At 38.5% G+C, this 19,631-nt stretch overlaps 1 protein-coding gene across 2 annotated transcripts in view; it reads right to left on the minus strand.

The window, feature by feature from the left end:
- The window catches only part of rps6kc1 (ribosomal protein S6 kinase polypeptide 1), a 73,221-nt gene that overhangs the window by 27,380 nt on the left and 26,210 nt on the right, over positions 1–19,631 (minus strand). Inside the window, exons 5-6 of one of the 2 annotated variants that reach the window (XM_084091120.1) lie at positions 11,855–11,948; positions 11,071–11,130 (exon numbers count right to left, since the gene is read on the minus strand). In XM_084091120.1, the coding sequence (XP_083947246.1) occupies positions 11,071–11,130; positions 11,855–11,948 (154 nt within the window). The remainder of the gene's footprint in view (positions 1–11,070; positions 11,131–11,854; positions 11,949–19,631) is intronic. The other variant, XM_084091121.1, reaches the window with a different exon arrangement.

The following is a 19,631-nucleotide window of genomic DNA, read 5'->3' on the forward strand; positions in this document are numbered from 1 at the left end:
AAATGACATGTTCGGTACCAGATTTCGATACCTAAGGGGTTAACTTGTCAACGTCAGTGCTCAAAAAAATACATATGAAATGCACAACGACACTCAAAAAGTCGCTCACGCACATACACGCAAACTCTACACACACGAGACACGCGAAACTCTCCGCACACATACTCATATGAGACGCGTGCCTGCACGCACAAACTCTCCACGCGCATACGAGACGCGAGCACACACACAAAACTCGTGCACATACTCAATGAGACGCGAGCACACACACACAAACTCTCCGCGCACATATTCATGAAACGCGAGCACACACACATAATACCTTAAAGATGTGGAAAAGTCGATCAAAAGTGTGGGTACATTTCTCCAGGCTCGATGCCATTAGCGCGCGATGCAGTATTTGCGGTAAAATAATTGCTGCAAAGACAAATATGAAGACCTTGACAGTGCACGGCCACGGAGTAAACATAATAGCAGAAAGTTGCTTCGCCTTCGACTGGTAAATGAAGAGGTACCTTGTTGATCACTCTGACAGTGTTTATATTGCAATAATGACCTACTGAATGTGCACTGCCGTTCAAAAATGTGTTGGTTAGTCAGAAATTTTTTTTCAGTAAGGATGCATTAAAGTTATCAAAAGTGACATTAAAACGTGTAATGTTACAAAATATTTCGTTTTTAAATAAATGCTGTTCTTTTGACATTTTTATTCATCAAAGAATCATGAAAAAAATGTACCATAGATTCCAAAATATTAAGCAGCAAACTGTTTTCATATTTCTGAAGGATCATGTGACTGAAGTAAGTTAATGATTTTGAAAATTCAGCTTTGACATCACAGGAATAAATTACATTTTGAAATATATTCAAATAAGATTTTAAATTGTAATACTATTTCACAATATTACAAGTTTTACTGTATTTTTTTATAAAAAAAAAAAAAAAAAAAAAAAAAAAAAAATCAGCTTTGGTGAGCATGAGCTCTTTATAAAACTTTTTTTGTTCCTTTGTGCTTTTTTTGTTCCTTTGTGCACTGGCTAAGGAGCATGAGTCAAACTGAAAAAATAAAATCAAAATTTTCTGAGGTAATGTGTTATGTAATCTTGTTAAAATGGATTTCATAAAATTGGTATCGAAAAAAGTATCGTTAGGAACCGGTATCGAAACTGGCACCGGATCGAAAGATTTTGAACAATACCCAGCCCTACCTGTGCTCTATGAGCTCCGAGTGTGATTGAGCTAGAATCAGCCAATCGTCCAAGTAGTTCAACACTCGCATTCCCCGGAGTTTCAGGGGTGCGAGCGCCGCATCCATGCACATCGTAAATGTACGGGGTGCCAGGGACAAGCCGTGAACGCTGTGCTTACGACATTCGAGGCGGGGGACGCGCTGATCACAGCGGGCAGTCTGCCCGCGCTCGACTCCTCTGCGGCGGTCAGCAGAGAGGGGGAGGGCGGGACAAGCCCCGTGGGGCTTGTCATGTCTGTGAGTGAATGTGGGCGCGGGACAGCGGGCACATTTACTGCACTGAATACACCGTCTGCCTGGGCAGATTGAATGTGTGCTGGTTTCGTTTTTACAGAAACCGTGAGACATGCAGAATGTAGTGTTTGTGGGTACTGGGTCGTGGCCACATTTACTACTTTTTGTTTTGTTTTTTGAGTACTTTATTTATAACCATTTTTATAACAAAATATGCAACAAAAAAAAGACAACTGCAACAAAAAGAGACATTATAACAAACATCCTACAATACTCCCTCATTTCCCTCGTGCGACTCAACGTGAACACATAGCTTACAGACATCATACACTATCCTCAAAGACAACAAACAGATACATTGCAGTAGTGTGCATATTCAAGGTATAAGGTGCATATATCATGTAGGTACAGCAATAATAAAAATAGATAATAATAAATAAAAAAGAAAAAAAAAGAAGAAAAAACCCCAGATAAATAAATAAATCAATAAGTAAATGAAGGAAGGAATCAATCACCTTATATTTGCCTCAAAATTGTCCATTCAACCAGAATTGTAACTGACGTGGAAGGGTATGAAACAGACACGTAAAAGATCATCAAATAAAGAGAATAAAGAATACAATAAAATCTCTAGGTCCACATCTGTACAGGTGTTTAGGTGGCCCCTCCCTATAAAAATTGCAAGTCATCAAAATACGCTAGGAAAGGTGACCACGTTTCAAAAAATTTTGAATTTGATTTTTTCAAGCTGGATGTAATACATTACTTCTTTAATCCATCTATTATGTGTTGGGGGCTCAGCTTTTTTCCACTGGAGAAGAATTAAGCATCTTGCCAACAGAGTGGTGAAGGCAATTACCTTACACATTCCTTTCTTAAGCACAATATTTTCCGGGCTAGTGCCGAAGACAGCTAACAGGGGGTCAGGTTCAATAGAGACACCATACATGTCACTGAAAGATTTAAAGATATCTTTCCAAAACCCCTCCAGTCTCGGGCATGACCAAAACATATGGGCTGTTGTGTCTGGCGAATGTAGGCATCTGTTGCATGCAGGATTAATAGTGGGATAGATCCTAGCTAATTTTGAATTGGTGAAATGTAACCTATGAAGTATTTTAAATTGAATGAGAGCATGTCTGGCACAGGGCGATGATGAATGTACTTTGTCTAAAATGCGACCCCATTCCGCATCAGTAAAGTCTCTACCCAGGTCAAGCTGCCAGGAGTTTTTAACATGGTCTGGGCTTCGAGGATTTATGGTGCTTATAAGAGAATATATGCAAGAGATTAATCCTCTGCTCTCTGGTTTTAAATCCAGCAGTGCATCAATAACTGAGGGAGCAGGAAATTCAGGAAAAGATTAGAATACTGACTTAATGAAACTCCTTATCTGTAGATATCTAAAGAAATTGGTTTTAGACAAGGAAAAATTGTGTACAAGCTTCTCAAAGGAACAGAAAATATTATTAAAAAATAAATCTTTTAAGGATCTAATTCCCTGTTCCTCCCACACCAGAAAAGCAGCATCCATATAAGATGGGGGGAACAAGCAATTAGAAACAATGGGACCAGCAACTGAAGCAGCTTGTAACCCAAAATGCCTCCTAAACTGCGACCAAATTTTTAACGTGTGCGCAACTACTGGATTCGGTGATGTAATGAAACTCTTTCCTGATATCGGAAGAGGTGCACAGACCAAGGACTTAAGAGCAAATTTGGTGCATGCTTCCTCCCCCTTTCACCCATACAGGAATTGATTGTGAATCCCAAGCAGACACCCAATGTATGATTTTTTGAATATTGCTTGCCCAATAGTAAAATAAAAAGTTGGGCAATGGCACTTGGGTTTATGTAAAAGAGATTTTCCAATACGAGGGGATTTACCCCCCCACAAAAAGGAGCCAATTAACTTATCTAGATTGGCAAAATAACATTTTCTTATGAATATAGGTATATTTGAAAATAGGTATAAAAGCGTGGCAGAACCGTCATTTTAATCAAATTAATACGGCCAGCCAAAGACAGAGGTAAAGCAGACCACTTCTTGAAATCTTTCTTACAACGTTTTAAGAGTGGGGAGAAATTGGCCTTAAACAAGCTATTAAAGGAACGTGTTACTGATACACCCAGGTATTTAAACGCATTATGAACCACTCTAAATGGAATACTATGGGGAACAAAATCTGGAGGTACAACAATCGGAAAATACTCTGTTTTATGCATATTAACTTTATAGCCTGAAATTTTCCCAAAATCCTCTATAGCTGACAATATGTGTGGTAGTGATGAAGAGGGGTTGGAAACATACAAAAGAACATTGTCCGCATATAAGGAAATTTTATGCTCTATGCCAGGGATAGGCAACTCCGGTCCTGGAGGGCCACTGTCCTGCAGAGTTTAGCTCCAACCCTAATTAAACACACCTGAACAAGGCAATCAATGTTTTCAGGATTACTAGATAGATACAGGCAGGTGAGTTTTTATCAGGGCTGAAGCTAAACTCTGCAGGACAGTGGCCCTCCAGGACCGAAGTTGCCTATCCCTGCTCTATGCCATTTCGAGTGATTCCTCTAAAAGCAGGGGACTGACGGAGTAATATAGCCAATGGCTCGATAGAAATTGCGAACAACAAGGGTGAAAGCGGGCAACCCTGCCTTGTACCTCTATGTAAAGAGAAATATTCTGAGAATACATTATTTGTGCGAACAGAGGCTACTGGGGCGGAGTATAAAAGCTTAACCCAGGAGATCATATCTTCAGGGAAGCCACATTTTTTAAGGGTAAAAAAAAGATATTCCCACTCTACCCGGTCGAACGCCTTTTCGGCGTCAAGAGAAACAATGACTTCTGCGTCCGAGTGTGAATGTGTGTACATTACATTAAACAAACGGCGCAGGTTGTTAAAGGGATTACACCCCCGGATAAATCCAGTTTGATCGTTGTGAATTATTGCGGGCAAGATGGGTTCTAAACGCACCGCAAGGGCCTTAGCTAATATTTTAAAATCGGCATTTAGTAGCAAAATTGGCCTATATGATTCACAGATAGTTGCGTTCTTGTTTTCTTTTAACAAAAGCGAAATTGATGCCTGCCAAAGAGTAAAAGGAAGGAAACCTTTCTCAAAAGCTTCATTATATACCGCTACAAGAAGTGGGCTCAGCAGAGCTGAGAACTTCTTATAGAATTCTATAGGGAAACCATCGGGTCCAGGTGCCTTACCACTCTGCATAGCCACAATAGCTTCCATAACCTCCTAATAGAATCACCAAGTTCAGGGCCAATACTCACAGTAGGCAGATTTAACTTAGAGAAAAAGGATTCAAGGAAAGCCAAATCATTAGTATATTCTGAGGAGTACAGAGATGAGTAATATTGAACAAATCTATTATTTATATCTTGGGCAGTGTGTAACATAGAACCAGTGGGGGACTGAATTTGAGTGATCACTTTGGAGACATCAGATTGGCAGGCTTGATAGGCCAATAATTTACTAGCCTCATCACCAAATTCATAAAATTGGTGGCGGGTCTTCAGTAACCTTTTCTCTTCCTGCGAGGTTGTCAACAGGTTAAATTCGGTCTGGAGCCGCAGCCGTTCTTTATATAAAACAGGATTTGGGTTTGTAGCATATTGCACATCCAAATTGCTGTGGGGCCCACGTGGAGGGGGCCGGCGGTTAGTAGAGCGAGAGCGCGGTCTTGAGTCCCGGGTCTGTCGGCGCTGCGAAGTGGCGGCGGTGGGCGGAGGCTGTGGCTGTGAGCTCCGAGCAGACAGTTTCGCACGGCCTGCTGTGGAGCTGGAGCACTTCGGTAGGAAGTGCTTCATGGCCTGTGACGCTTTCTGCACTTCAGCGAATCTTTCCACGAAGTCATTGACGGAAGATCCGAAGAGGCCGGCAGAAGAGAGGGGAGCGTCGAGCAACGCAGAGCGCTCTGATTCGGACATCTCCGAGAGCGTCAACCACAAATGTCTCTCAGCTACGGTGAGAGAGACCATGCTCCGTCCTATGGCCTGTGCAGCAGACTTAGTGGCACGGAGAGCGAGGTCCGTGGTGCTCCTTAAGTCCGGCACGCAAATCGCTTCCGGTCCATTCTCATCCAGCTTTCGGAGGAGATCGGCCTGGAAGATTTGCAGAGTGGCCATTGTATGCAACGCCGATGCAGCCTGTCCAGCGGCAGTGTAAGCGCGGCTGAGCATGGTTGACGCCGTGCGGCAAGCCTTAGAAGGTAGCGCCAACTTAGTGCGCCGTCCAGCGGAGGGCGGGCAAAGATGAGCCGCTATGGCTTCTTCCACCGGCGGAAGAGAATGGTATCCTCTTTGGCACAGTCAACCGCGGAGAATGCTAGCGAGACAGAGGAACGCATTCTGGCTGAGAGGGGGGCGTTCCATGACGACGACTTCGTGAAGCTCAGGAAGAAAAGCGCAGGTCTAGAAGACGGCGAAGTGCAGTCCCCTTGAAGGAAAAATCCATCCAGCCTGCTCAGGTGTTGACCACTCTAGGCCGAAGGCTCACCGCGGCCTGTGCGAGTACACGCATCAGCTCTGCCTCGATGCTGGCTCTTTTCCCCGACGGCTCGCGAGCTCGCCCAATCCTCACTGCCCGACGCCAGGATAGAGCAGGTATCATCCCTTCTTCGTTGATATCCTCGACGGAAGCGGCAGCAGCTGTCCATCAGGAAGAGACTCTAGCGAAGCAGGTGAAGCAGGCGGGTGAAGCAGGCGGGCGAACCGGCGAGCTTTTGCGGGTGGGGGGAGGTTCCGGGACCCACTGAGCACGGCGCTTTTTACGGCGCGGTACCGCGGCGGTGCAGTCTCGGAGAAAAATGCCAGGCGAGTCCTCAGAGTCACCATAGGCAGTAGCTCGCAGTGAGGGCAGCCGCCGTCAGGGAGTGCGAGAGCTGCATGATCCTCACCCAGGCAGGAAACGCAGATCACATGGCGGTCCCCGTCACTGAGTGGGGCTCGACACGAGCCACAGGAAAGGAGCATCTTTAAAAAGACGCCCGGCTCTTTAATGCAAAGAGAGTGTGTGTTGCGGCGGCGAACACACACACACACAAAACACAGTGAAGAGAAAGGATATAACACCGGATAACACAGCAGGAGCGGCGACTGAAGGCGGCACGGCCAGCGACTTCAGATGTAGTGGCTCGTCCCGCTGAAGAGCTTTTTCAAACGGCGCGGCTTCTCTCTCCGGATCCAGCGATGCGTGAGCTTCGCTGAAGAGATGAAAAATCTGATTCTATCAGCCTTCGAGCATGGCCGTAGCCAGCTATGAGGTCATTTTTTTATATTCAAAAATAAAATTTCAAGCTCTCTGAATGATTAATTAGCCGTTTAAACCGCGTCATATGTGTGTTTGCAATTCATGTCGCTGCAAGAAGGTAGAACAGTGAACGGGGCTTGAGAGTGTGTTGTGAGTGAGGGCGCGGGTGCAGCCTCCGTGTTGCCAGATCCACCTATTATACGTCTTTTTGGATTCGTTTTTCCCATTTATTGTGACGCTTTAGGGCAGGCAGTTAATAAAGTGGGAAGTTGAATGTTAGGGATAGTGATATATTAATTTTCTTTTCCAAAACACAAGCTTTGAACTTATTTCAGATTATTATTATTTTTTTGTTTTTTAATGTTTTTCGTGGCATTAATAAAAAAGAAGAAGCTTAGACAAACTGTAATTGCTGACAGGAAGATACCACATTCGGTAAGACAAACGCAATGATCATCGTGATTATCTGTAAGAAATGTACAACACTATCAAAAACAATAGCATAATACAGATCTGTATCATTATTCTAACGTTATTTGTAACTTGTTACGAAATAAAAAGTTTCCTGTCCCGTCAGTCTCGTTGCGCATCCTCTTCAATTAGCCTACACGCGCAAATGCGGCAGAGCGCTTTATGTCACTTTATTATAAATAAAGCGCAAAAGAAACTACAAGCATGATGCAACAACATCGTAGTTGATGTCAATTTGTAAGTCATGAAATTACCAAAAAGTGCCAATAAATTCCGCAACTTACTTCATGTTTGGAATGATTTACATGCAGGTTTATGTTCATTCAATTTTCATTATATTCATCAGGATCAGTGGTCATGTTCATTAACAGCTCATGTTAGTATTGTGTATTTACCATGGTAACTGTTGTTTCCTTAATCCCAAAATGCCACTTTATTTTCACTGTGTTTTTGCACTATATTTCTAAATGACTGTGGTCTGATATACCAACTTATTTGTATTTACAAAAACTATTTTGGAACTGCTATTTAATAGCCTTATACTTTATTCATCATCAGTAGGCCTAGGCCTATTGTGTCATATTCTTACACATATAAATATAAATAAATTATATAAATAAATTATATAAATAAATTATATATATATATATATATATATATATATATATATACACACACACATATACACACACATATATATATATATATATATATATATATACACACATATATATATACACACATACATACATACATACATACACATACATATATATATATATATATATATATATATATATATATATATATATACACATACACATACATATATATATATATATATATATATATATATATATATATATATATATATATATATATATATATATGTATGTGTATGTATATATATATATATATATATATATATATATATATATATATATATATATATATATATATATATATATATAAAATTGCAAATTTTGTATGTAAGCAATTAGTTATCATATTGTATTTTCAGAAAGTTTTGGAATATTATTCCTCTCCCCAAATTTGTCACTACCGAAACACAATAATAAATAATTTAATAAGGCTTATGACCTATTCATATTTTGTTTACATCTACCTTCTTTGCTATTTTTAAAAAAAAAAGTTTTCACAGGTAAATCAATAACAATTACAATTTTGACAATATTTCAAGTGTAATTTATAAGATTTGTTGTATTTTGAATCCAATCTTTCTTTGTAAAAGGCATTGTTAATCATACTGATTTCAAAGTTAAGGATTCATAAGTTTGAATAAACATTGCACCAAACACACTAACATCTTAGTTGATAATTAGTTGATAATTCAATATACTTTATTTTTTAGACAAAACATCCATGTTCCGGTCGTGACGGCACATTTTCGGTAGTGACAGTAGCCTAATGTTTTTGTAGCAATTACAGAATTTTAACTCTCATACTAAAACACTAGTAAAACATACTAAGATACTAATGATTTGAATAACTGTACAAAAATTGTGTTTATTTTTAAAAAGACACCCACTACTAAATAGCTACAGTGGCATAGGTTGTTGGGTGTGCGTGAGGTGCTTGAAACAAAGTAGCTTTTGACGCGTTCGACTCGAGTTCGAATCCTCCTTTTGCCGAACTCGCTCTACTCCCTTTTCCCAACACATGAGATGTTAAATGTATAGCCTAACATAAAGGTCTCTAGCATTATTTTGCCAACGAACTAAAATCGAAACCGTGATATGGTTTTGTGCTTTATAAAACAGCACAAGACTTTAATTAAGTATCCTATATAGGCATTATGTTTGTGCTGCGTGATTTAAAGAAATGTGCACACATTGCTCATGCGATCAAAGGGTTTATTTCTTGCAAGTGAAGACATTAGGACAAAAGTATTGTAATTTTCCTATAGTGTAATGTAAAATATAATTTTCATTTATTAGGCTATATGGATTTTATGTCATAGGAATAATTATATAAATCATTATTATATTATTATACTAATTGTTTGGCATACTAAAACACCAGTGATAATGTAATGTAGACTGAAACTCTATCATAACTAAAAAATATGTTTGAGCCCCCTTTAATGTCCAGGTACAAGTCAATGTTTTTTCTTTGTGCACAGTTCATGGGTTGAAGCCCGTTGAAGCTCTTAATTTTGAGCTCTCAAAGAGCACCAGATTGATGCATTTAACCTTAAAATGTACAAAATATTCTTGAGGGGGAGCATGCCCCAAACCCCCCTAGAGGGACAGATGTTTACCCAACAAAGTTTTACAAAATCCTATGGGAAAGAACGATGAATCATAACTTTACTCCAGCATAGTACAACAAAGTTCCTTTTAAGTCAGTAAACTAAAACTGTTAATGCAAAATTAAAATGTCCTTGGACAAACTATACATTTGGCCTGCCTAAGGGGGGGCCTACAAGACATTGTGCCCAGGGCTTCTGAATTCTTAATCCGGCCCTGCACCTCACCCCGGACCTCACTAATTTTCAAACCCTGGTTATGGCCTTGCCTTCGAGCTATATTTATAGGCCTAAGCCACGCCTGTTTCGGCGGGACGTGACGCAGTGGGCGCGGAGCGCCCTCATTGGGTCTGACGTCACGAGTGGCCTCGCTTGATAGGCTGCTGCAGTTGCCGCAGGTCAGCCAATAGGCACGCGAGCCGTCTTGCCTATGTCTGCATGCTGCCGCAACGCGTTTTACATTATTACAAAATTAAGGATAATTTTTGGCTTCAAGATCTCGCGGAAAAGGGATTTTCCCCTTAGCGTAAGATACTTACGCAGTACGAGAGACCTCTCGTAAGAGAACCGCAGGGAGACCTCATCACTTCCCTTTGTTGACAACAGATTTTTCAAACAATTCTCATGACAAATGTTGCGTTCACAAATGCAAATTATAAGTGACTCAAACACAGCACTTGCAGAGTAACATTTAATGCGAATCGAAACTGAAAACAGACTGTTACAGTACTCTGAATCAAGATTATATATTTATATAATTACATCACAACCGTTGCAATTTGATGATCGCACTAAGCCATCTCACATTCTCACCAACCATGCAGTATCAAAATTCATAAAAAAGTACTTTCAATGGCAATTTTTACTCGCATTTAAATGTAAACTGACTGATGATAGCAAAGACAATAGCAAAAGATACAACAAAAAAATCTGATGTAACAAACTTAGACTAATAGGCTACATTACTTATATTTTAAGCATTAATAATTAGCTAATTCAATTTCTTTATTTCTTCTTTTTTTCACATAGTTAAAGGGTTAGTTCACCCAAAAATGTTTTCCATCCGCGTTCACGAGTCCACATTGACGCTGCTGACGTAAAAACGCTGCTGATGTGTTATCTGGTGCGTCAATGTGGACTCGGATGGAAAACAGACCGGAAGAGAATACAACGTTGAATAAAGTCGTAGTTTTTGTTAATTTTGGACCAAAATGTATTTTCGATGCTTCAAAACATTCTAAATAACCCACTGATGTCACATGGACTACTTTGATGATGTCTTTATTACCTTTATGGACGTGAACAGTGACACGTCCATTGACTTACAATGGAGGGACAGAAAGCTCTCGGAATAAATCTAAAATATCTTAAGATGTCTTCAGAAGAGAAACGGAGGTCTTACGGGTTTGGAGTGACATGAGGGTGAGTCATTAATGACATAATTTTCATTTTTGGGTGAACTAACCCTTTAAGTAAAATAGTTTTTACAGAGAACCATGAAATTTTTACTGGTATTGGTACAGACTACTGAAGTTTTGGCTTTGTGACTATTTACACATTCAGAATCTTGTCACTTACACTCATGTTTAGATGGGTTGGCCACTAGTAAATCATCCACAAAACTGATATGTTTGGGAACTACAGAAAAACAACATCGGAAAAGAAGAAGAAAAAAAAAAAAACATCAGAGAAAACTATCAATTCAATCAATAAATTAATCAGTGTAGAGTCATGAAATAGCAAGATAACAAAAATATCCAGATACTAAACTAAACCGAACAACTAACTGAACGGATAACATGGACTGCATTCATGCAATCATCAGTGTTTGAAATTAACACCCGCCAAATGCAAACACTTTCTCTTTCCATCCACTGACTGTTTTTCACGGTCTTTTTCACAACTTTTTCACTGGAGTGAGCTTTTTTTATTTTAATGGATATCAATAAAGGAGAGATTTTTTTTTTACTTACATTTTATTTGAATGGTATCCGCAAACAATGACTGACTGTCGTAAAACTGAAAGCCATTCAATGATTCAGAATCAGATTTGCAAATAAATATAAGCAGTAATTTTGATAATCTGGTTTATTTCCGATATTTTTTATTTTGGCTAGTAGAAGTTTTCAACGGCAGGTAACTTAATTTTAGCTGGTTAGTGAAAAAGTTAATTTCAAACACGGAATTTTTAAAACTGTGGCTTCTCACATAACAGTTTTTTGCAGGTGTTTTATACTATGTTAAAATACATTAGGGTATTTTTTTTTGTTGTTGATACTTTTCATTCATGCTAACTCTATTGGGTGTGGGATATATTTTATGTGTGTCTAATTTAAAAAAGCAAGTTTGATGAAGAACTTACCTTCAGAGCTGCTATCCAAGAGACTGTCAGCTAGGAAATCAGAGAAGGGCACGGCTGGGCCGATGAGCTCAGAGGTGTCTTGCACCTCACCACCCTAAAACACACAAAAACACAAAACATTTGAGATCACCATGTTTAATTACTGCAAAAAGGGGAGGAAATGATAAACAAGAAAAGCATGAAAGGAAACAATGGTTACTCTATACATACTCTACATGCCTATACAGGTCTTCCTTCACAAAGTTCTCACTCTTGGTTTGATTAGCTGGTTGATTACCCTGGATTACCTGGATACCTGAGTTTGATTCGCTGTCAGTGAACACGCGCAGCCAGAGGAAAAAGGCAGAGCAGAAGACAGTTGCCGGGTGCGGGAAGTGATGATGTCTGTCACATGTGTTGAATCTGCTGATTGTGCTGGAGTTTCTACTGGACCATCATCAGACACCATGAGATATCACTAGACCCAATTTCTAAACCACTCTCAACACTTTCATGAAATTTGTCAATTTACTTTTTGGAAATAAATTAATGACAAATTTCTTCAAAACAAAAAAGCATGTTGAATTGAAGTACTTAAAAAAAAAATGCACTTATTAAAAAATATGCATTGCAATAACAGTGCTTGCATTTTACAAAAAACTGTTATGTGAGAAGCCACAGTTTTAAAAATTCCGTGTTTGAAATTAACTTTTTCACTAACCAACTAAAATTAAGTTACCTGCCGTTGAAAACTTCTACTAGCCAAAATAAAAAATATCGGAAATAAACCAGATTATGAAAATTACTGCTTATATTTATTTGCAAATCTGATTCTGAATCATTGAATGGCTTTCAGTTTTACGACAGTCAGTCATTGTTTGCGGATACCATTCAAATAAAATGTAAGTAAAAAAAAAAAACTCTCCTTTATTGATATCCATTAAAATAAAAAAAGCTCACTCCAGTGAAAAAGTTGTGAAAAAGACAGTGAAAAACAGTCAGTGGATGGAACTTAAAAATGCACTTATTAAAAAATATGCATTGCAATAACAGTGCTTGCATTTTAATGCATTGCACTCTCTAGTAATATGGCACATAGTCTTAGAGCTCAAACATGAATTGGGGCTCAGGTCAGGAAGCAGACAGACTGGCTAAACCGACCGTCTGCTAGCTGTCTCACGTCACCAAGGTCAGATAAATCCCATCACATAGAGCCTCTTTCACCTAAATATCATCATATAGAGACTGTGACTGTTCCCCGAATTAGGAAATTAGGAAATACAAAAGACTTCCAAACCCATCTAAGGGTAAAATTTTTATTGATGTTCAACAAATAAAAAACAGAAATAATACAAATGAGCAAATGATAAAACTTGGGTTGCTGAATATTCGATCCCTTACTTCAAAAGCACTTATTGTTAATGATATGATTATAGATTATAACCTAGATGTGCTGTGTTTGACAGAAACCTGGCTAAAACCAAACGATTACATTACTTGAGTCCATTACTTGAGTTACTTGATAATGAGTCCACCCCACAAGATTACGGTTATAAATTTGAACCTCTTACATGAACATGAACCTATTACATGAACCTCATCTGAAAGGCAAAGGGGGAGGTGTTGCTGTAATTTATAGTAATATTTTCAAAATTACTAATAAAATTACTGGTGCTTAATGTAACAATATATAGTGTGAATGATAAATCACGTTTGAGATTTGTGCTGGCTACTGTATACAGGACACCAGGGCACCATTCAGACTTTCTCAAAGAATTTGCTGATTTTCTATCAGAGTTAGTACTGGCTGCAGATAAAGTCCTAATTGTTGGTGATTTTAATATACATGTAGATAACGAAAAAGATGTATTGGGATTGGCATTTAAAGACATTCTTAACTCTATTGGAGTTAGACAACATGTGTCAGGACCTACTCGTTGTAATCATACTCTAGATCTAATATCACACGGAATCGATGTTGATGCCGTTGAAATTCTGCAGCAGAGCGAAGACATCTCAGATCATTATCTAGTCTCGTGTAAACTTCATTTAGCCAAGGCTGCAAAGCCGACTCCGTGTTACAAATATGTTAGACCTATCACTTCTGCCACTAAAGATTGCTTTATTAATAATCTTCCTGATCAGTTTCATCATCTCAGAGTCCCAGATAGCTTAGAAGAACTCGATATAGCGACAGAAATTTTTCACTCTCTCTTTTCCAGCACTTTAGACACAGTTGCTCCGTTGCCCTTAAAGAAGATTAAAGAAAATAGTTCAACGCCGTGGTACAACGAGCACACTGCTTAAGAGAGCAGCCAGAAAAATGGAACGCAACTGGAAGAAAACAAAACTATTTCACTATTGCATTTCATGGAAAGAGAGCTCGATTGCATACAGAGAGGCTTTAAAAGCTGCTAGATCTGCTTATTTTTCAACCCTATTAGAAGAAAATAAACAAAACCCTAGGTATTTATTTGAAACAGTGGCTAAACTAACGAAAAATAAAGCTTCAAGCCCAGAAGTTTCCAAGCAGCACAGTAGTAATGACTTCATGAACTACTTCACTTATAAGATTGATATTATCAGGGAGAAAATTATAACTATGCAACCGTCTACTACAGTATTGCATCAGGCAGTGCATTGTAGTCTCCCTGAGGAAAAATTTGATTCATTCATTGCTATAAGAGAGGAAGAATTTTCTAAACTTGTTAAATCATCTAAATCGACAACATGTATGTTAGACCCTATACCGACTAAGCTACTGAAAGAGATGCTTCCAGAGGTCATAGATCCTCTTCTTAATATCATTAATTCATCTTTGTCATTAGGAAACGTACCAAAAACTTTTAAGCTGGCTATGATTAAACCGCTTGTTAAAAAAACGCAACTTGATCTTACAGAATTAGTCAATTACAGGCCGATCTCAAATCTACCTTTTCTGTCAAAGATACTACTTTACTTTATTGTTTATTTTTACAGGGACAATGCAGTTAAAGGCACAATATGTTTTTTTTGCTTTAAAAATATAAAAAAATCACTATATCTATGTTATATATTTTTTAAAGTTGTGTATTTACATTATCCCGACAGTTCCAATTAACTTCTAAATCCAGAGAAATTAATATTTTAATTCGAAGACACGGACCGTGTCTTTATTTCCGTTATGTCGCAGTCAATGGCGTCATATCCGCGTTGTCCCTGGTTTCCGCTCGTGCTGCCATGGTAACCAGAGCTATGAACCAGAGCCCTCTGATAGTAACCAAGACGACAGACGTGGACCACTGTTGTTCACAATGTCTATCTGCACGCTGTTGTTGTTTCGTTCAAACATTATGGACCATGGCAAGCAGACTTTGGATAAAAAAGGAGAACTAAAACGAGAATCAATATCAGCGCGGTGTTTTCGAGATGCCGAGAGCTCCCATAGACAGTATACAAACGAGAGCTCCACGTCCGAGACTTCGACCGCTCCTACATGTACTTTATTAAACAGGTGAGCACATTTACATAAAACTAATCAATGTTATATAGTTCAACAATGATAAAATGTCAGAATATGATCTGTATGTTATTCTAATGTTGATCAAGCTTAACGTTACTGCTAACGTTAGTCTCATACAGACAAACTAACACATAAGTTACATTTCAACACATTCAAATGCAGTTTAGTGTGCTAGTGTAATGTTAGACCAAGTGAAACAGCGCTGCATTACCTCACAAGTTTAATTTGTCTAATAAACTGACCTGTGAGTAGTAATTCTGCGTGTAGTTCGGTAGAATGAAATGTCCATATTCCTTTTATATCCGCGGGACTCGCGTCGCGTGTGGAGCTGATAGCTGTCTCTTAGCAATCCCGAACTGCTTCATATCACAGTCATGATAAAAGCATCGATGTATTCAGTCATCCATAAACATTATTAGATCGGTCGGCTTGACGTTGACGACAAGATCCATAATTCTTAGCAAATGTTGCGTCATCAAACTACGCCTTTGTTATTGTAAATAGGTTAGCGACCCCTAGTGGAGAAAAAATCCCATACTGTACGTTTAAGAGTAATTGCACCAGAGTTAGCTAACATCTAATTTACATCTGCTGACCCTGGGCAGGTAAACAAATAAAATAACATACAATATTACATATACACCACACAAAATCAAAATACAGAATAAGACTTACAAAATCAGTATATAAAAACAAATAATTTACAACAGTCATTAGTGGTTGCAGATTTGTTCTGATAGTAGCCAGTACTTAGGTTTGGTTTTAAAAATTGTGAAGCTATCAATGCTTCGGATGTTTATGGGTAAGGAATTCCATAACCCTACTACTATAACTGAAAAAGTTTTTTGACCAAAGGCTGTTTTTCTATACTGCGGTACCAAATCTCCCCTAGCAGATGCTCTAGTCCTACCGGCACTTCCGTTAAGGGCCAGGCATCCCTTAAAGGAGAACTCCGGTCAATTTTAACATTGAGCTAATTTTTTTGTAAATTTGGAGTGCTGTCAGTACAGAGAACAACGACAAAAATCGGTGTTGCCTACACCGTGTTATCCTCTTTTTAAAATTTGCACCCTGTTGACTTCAATGGGGCAAGTTTTAAACCTGCTTTTAGCCTCTTAACATCCTTGATGTGTCATTACAAGTGCACAGCCAATGTGAGTGATTCCTTCAGAGTGAACACGGTGAATCTGACTGCAGTAGATGTGAAAGATATGAATAAAAATGAAGTTAATTCGGCCAGCACTCATACCTGTATTTCTTTCCTGTTTTCGGTCGAAGTCCACAGTAGTCGATTGTCGAGTTCTCCACTGTTGCTTAGTTACCTATGATCACGCGCGTGAACTCGACAATCGACTACTATGGACTTCGACCGAAAACAGGAAGTAAATACAGGTATGTGCGCTGGCCGAATTAACTTCATTTTTATTCATATCTTTCACATCTACTGCAGTCAGATTCACCGTGTTCACTCTGAAGGAATCACTCACATTGGCTGCGCACTTGTAATGACACATCAAGGATGTTAAAGGTCCCGGTCTTCGTGATCCCATGTTTCAAACTTTAGTTAGTGTGTAATGTTGTTGTTAGAGTATAAATAATATCTGTAAAATTATAAAGCTCAAAAGTTCAATGCCAAGCAAGATATTTTATTTAACAGAAGTCGCCTACATCGAACGGCCCGTTTGGACTACATCCCTCTACTTCCTTCTTTAATGACGTCAGTAGAACAGTTTTTTGACTAACCTCCGCCCACAGGAATGCTCCCCCAACTCTACCAAAATTCGTTTATGTACTTGCGCAGTTCTTATAACTTACTGTGTTTACTCAGCTCTTACAGTGATTTTCTGAAGTAAAACTGACGCTTCATCTTTTGTGTGATGTACAATAAACTTTATTAAACTCATCAGTATTATGTTTGATCATCATTCGGACCTGGTCCGAAACAGCAGACTTGTAGGCTATTAATAAATAATGGATACATACAAGCAGATGACAAATACATTATAATAACCGTAATTAAACTACTAAACTATACCTGTTCCATCTCTATACAGCACTCTGACTCTGTAGGCATTATTGTCCGACTCGAAATGAACACCGTTACTGAAAGTTTCTGATATTATCATCATTCTGTGAGATGAAATTGTCCTGAGAGACTGAGCGCGAGCTCATGAAGCTCCGCCCCCTGGGCCGTCCAGCAGCTGCTTATTTGCATTTAAAGGGCACACACTAAAACAGCGCGTTTTTCTGAGCCCCAAAAAATGACAATTTAAACATGCTGTAAAAAATGATCTGTTGGGTATTTTGAGCTGACACTTCACATACACACTCTGGGGACATCAGAGACTTATTTTACATCTTGTGAAAAGGGGCATAATACGGGACCTTTAAAGAGGCTAAAAACAGGTTTAAAACTTGCCCCACTGAAGTCAACAGGGTGCAAATTTTAAACAGAGGATAACACGGTGTAGGCAACACCGATTTTTGTCGTTGTTCTCTGTACTGACAGCACTCCAAATTTACAAAAAAATGAGCTCAATGTTAAAATTGACCGGAGTTCTCCTTTAAGAGGAGGGGGAGCAAGATTATGGATAATTTTGTACATCAGGCATACAACAGTGTAAAATACAAAATTATTAACATTTAAAAAATGTAACCTTTTCAAGATAGTCCCTTGTTTTTTTTGTCTAGCACTTTCATAATTTGTATCATTAATACAATAACTATTATAATCAATTACTATATAATATAATATTACTATTATAATAATAATAATTATTAATAAATATAATTATTATATATTATTATAATCTATTATCATAATCACTGTTATACTAGAAAAGGCGGTATCCTCACAACTGTTCCTTTTTAGAAATAAATGATATCTGCGAGGATTTTCAGTCAGGATTTAGACCGTACCATAGTACTGAGACTGCTCTCAGAGTCACAAATGATTTGCTCTTATCATTCGATTGTGGTTGTATCTCTCTATTAGTGTTACTTGATCTTAGTGCTGCATTTGATACTATTGACCACAATATTCTTTTAAATAGACTCGAAAATTATGTTGGTGTAACCCATATGAAACATAGGGCTACTAAAACCATATATGTTGTTTAGAGGTGTAGTTCTATGTTTTCCCACCAGAGAGCGCAATACACTAGAGCGTCATAAACGGACTGTATCAGGATTGGTAGAGAGTGCTACGCGCAGTTTTCATGTTTTGGTAGATCTCTTCCTGAAACCGCGTGTAAGCTGTGAACAATTGCTGGTATGTAACGCAACATAATAGTGTGAAACTTTGATTATATACACGCATCTACACTGATAAGCTCCTTCATTAGTAGAGCATCAACTGTGAGCACGAGAGGAGCAGCCTCAGTCGGGTTGTTGCTGTTTGAAACTCCGGTGAGTTTAAACATTTCTTTTGCTAGCCTGTCGTTAACCACAGTGAGCAGAAAAACCACTGTAAAGTTCAGGGCCCGTATTCATAAAGAATCTAAGAATCCTCTCAGAAAACTCTTAATTTAGCTTAAAAACTTTTATGTAGGAGTCTTAGCTTAAGAGCGATTCGGGACCGATCTGAGAGCAACTCTGAGCAAGGAAAAGACAAAAACTTTTATCTTAGTAAGGAGGCGGGGTTGACCCCGTTGCTATGTATGACACAATCTTTTGACGACTGTGATTGGTTGGTTGTCCAAGAAGGAAAAAAAAAAGTGATTTTAAGTATAGGGTCTATTCTAAGCTTTCACTTTGAACTTACATGCGTAATTTTTCCTATTTGATCGTTCTCTCACACACACACACACACACACATTATATATGTGTATATAAATCCTTTTTTTATTTACCATGCTGTTAATTTCCTATAAGGTATTTGATTGCTTAGAATGATAAAAATTGTTCCACTCTTTCCAATTACACTGATTACTGGCATGTCTATTTAAGTGGTGGTTTGAATGTTGGTTTTAATGTATCAAACATGGAATTTTCCCAGTGGCCAAATATCGTAATGTAGTGATTACTTTCATTTCAGGCGCTATGGCATTTCTGCGCTGTGTTGGAGATATTAGCGTGTCTCTAAAAAGATCAGTCACAAACATGGTCCCTGCACGATCTAATCTATAGATCTTATTAACTCACTGTTATCCATCATCTGCAACACATTTCTTCTCCCTCTTCGTCTTTCTGCCATTTTCTCCTCTGCTAAAGAAACTCTTAAGCCTCTTAAAAGTCCTCGTCCGTGCTCCTAACAATTTTGACCTTAAGACCTCTTTTAAGGGTTAAGATGCTTTC

Source organism: Abramis brama (genome assembly GCF_963993115.1).
Source record: "Abramis brama genome assembly, chromosome: 18".
NCBI classification, from domain to species: domain Eukaryota; kingdom Metazoa; phylum Chordata; class Actinopteri; order Cypriniformes; family Leuciscidae; genus Abramis; species Abramis brama.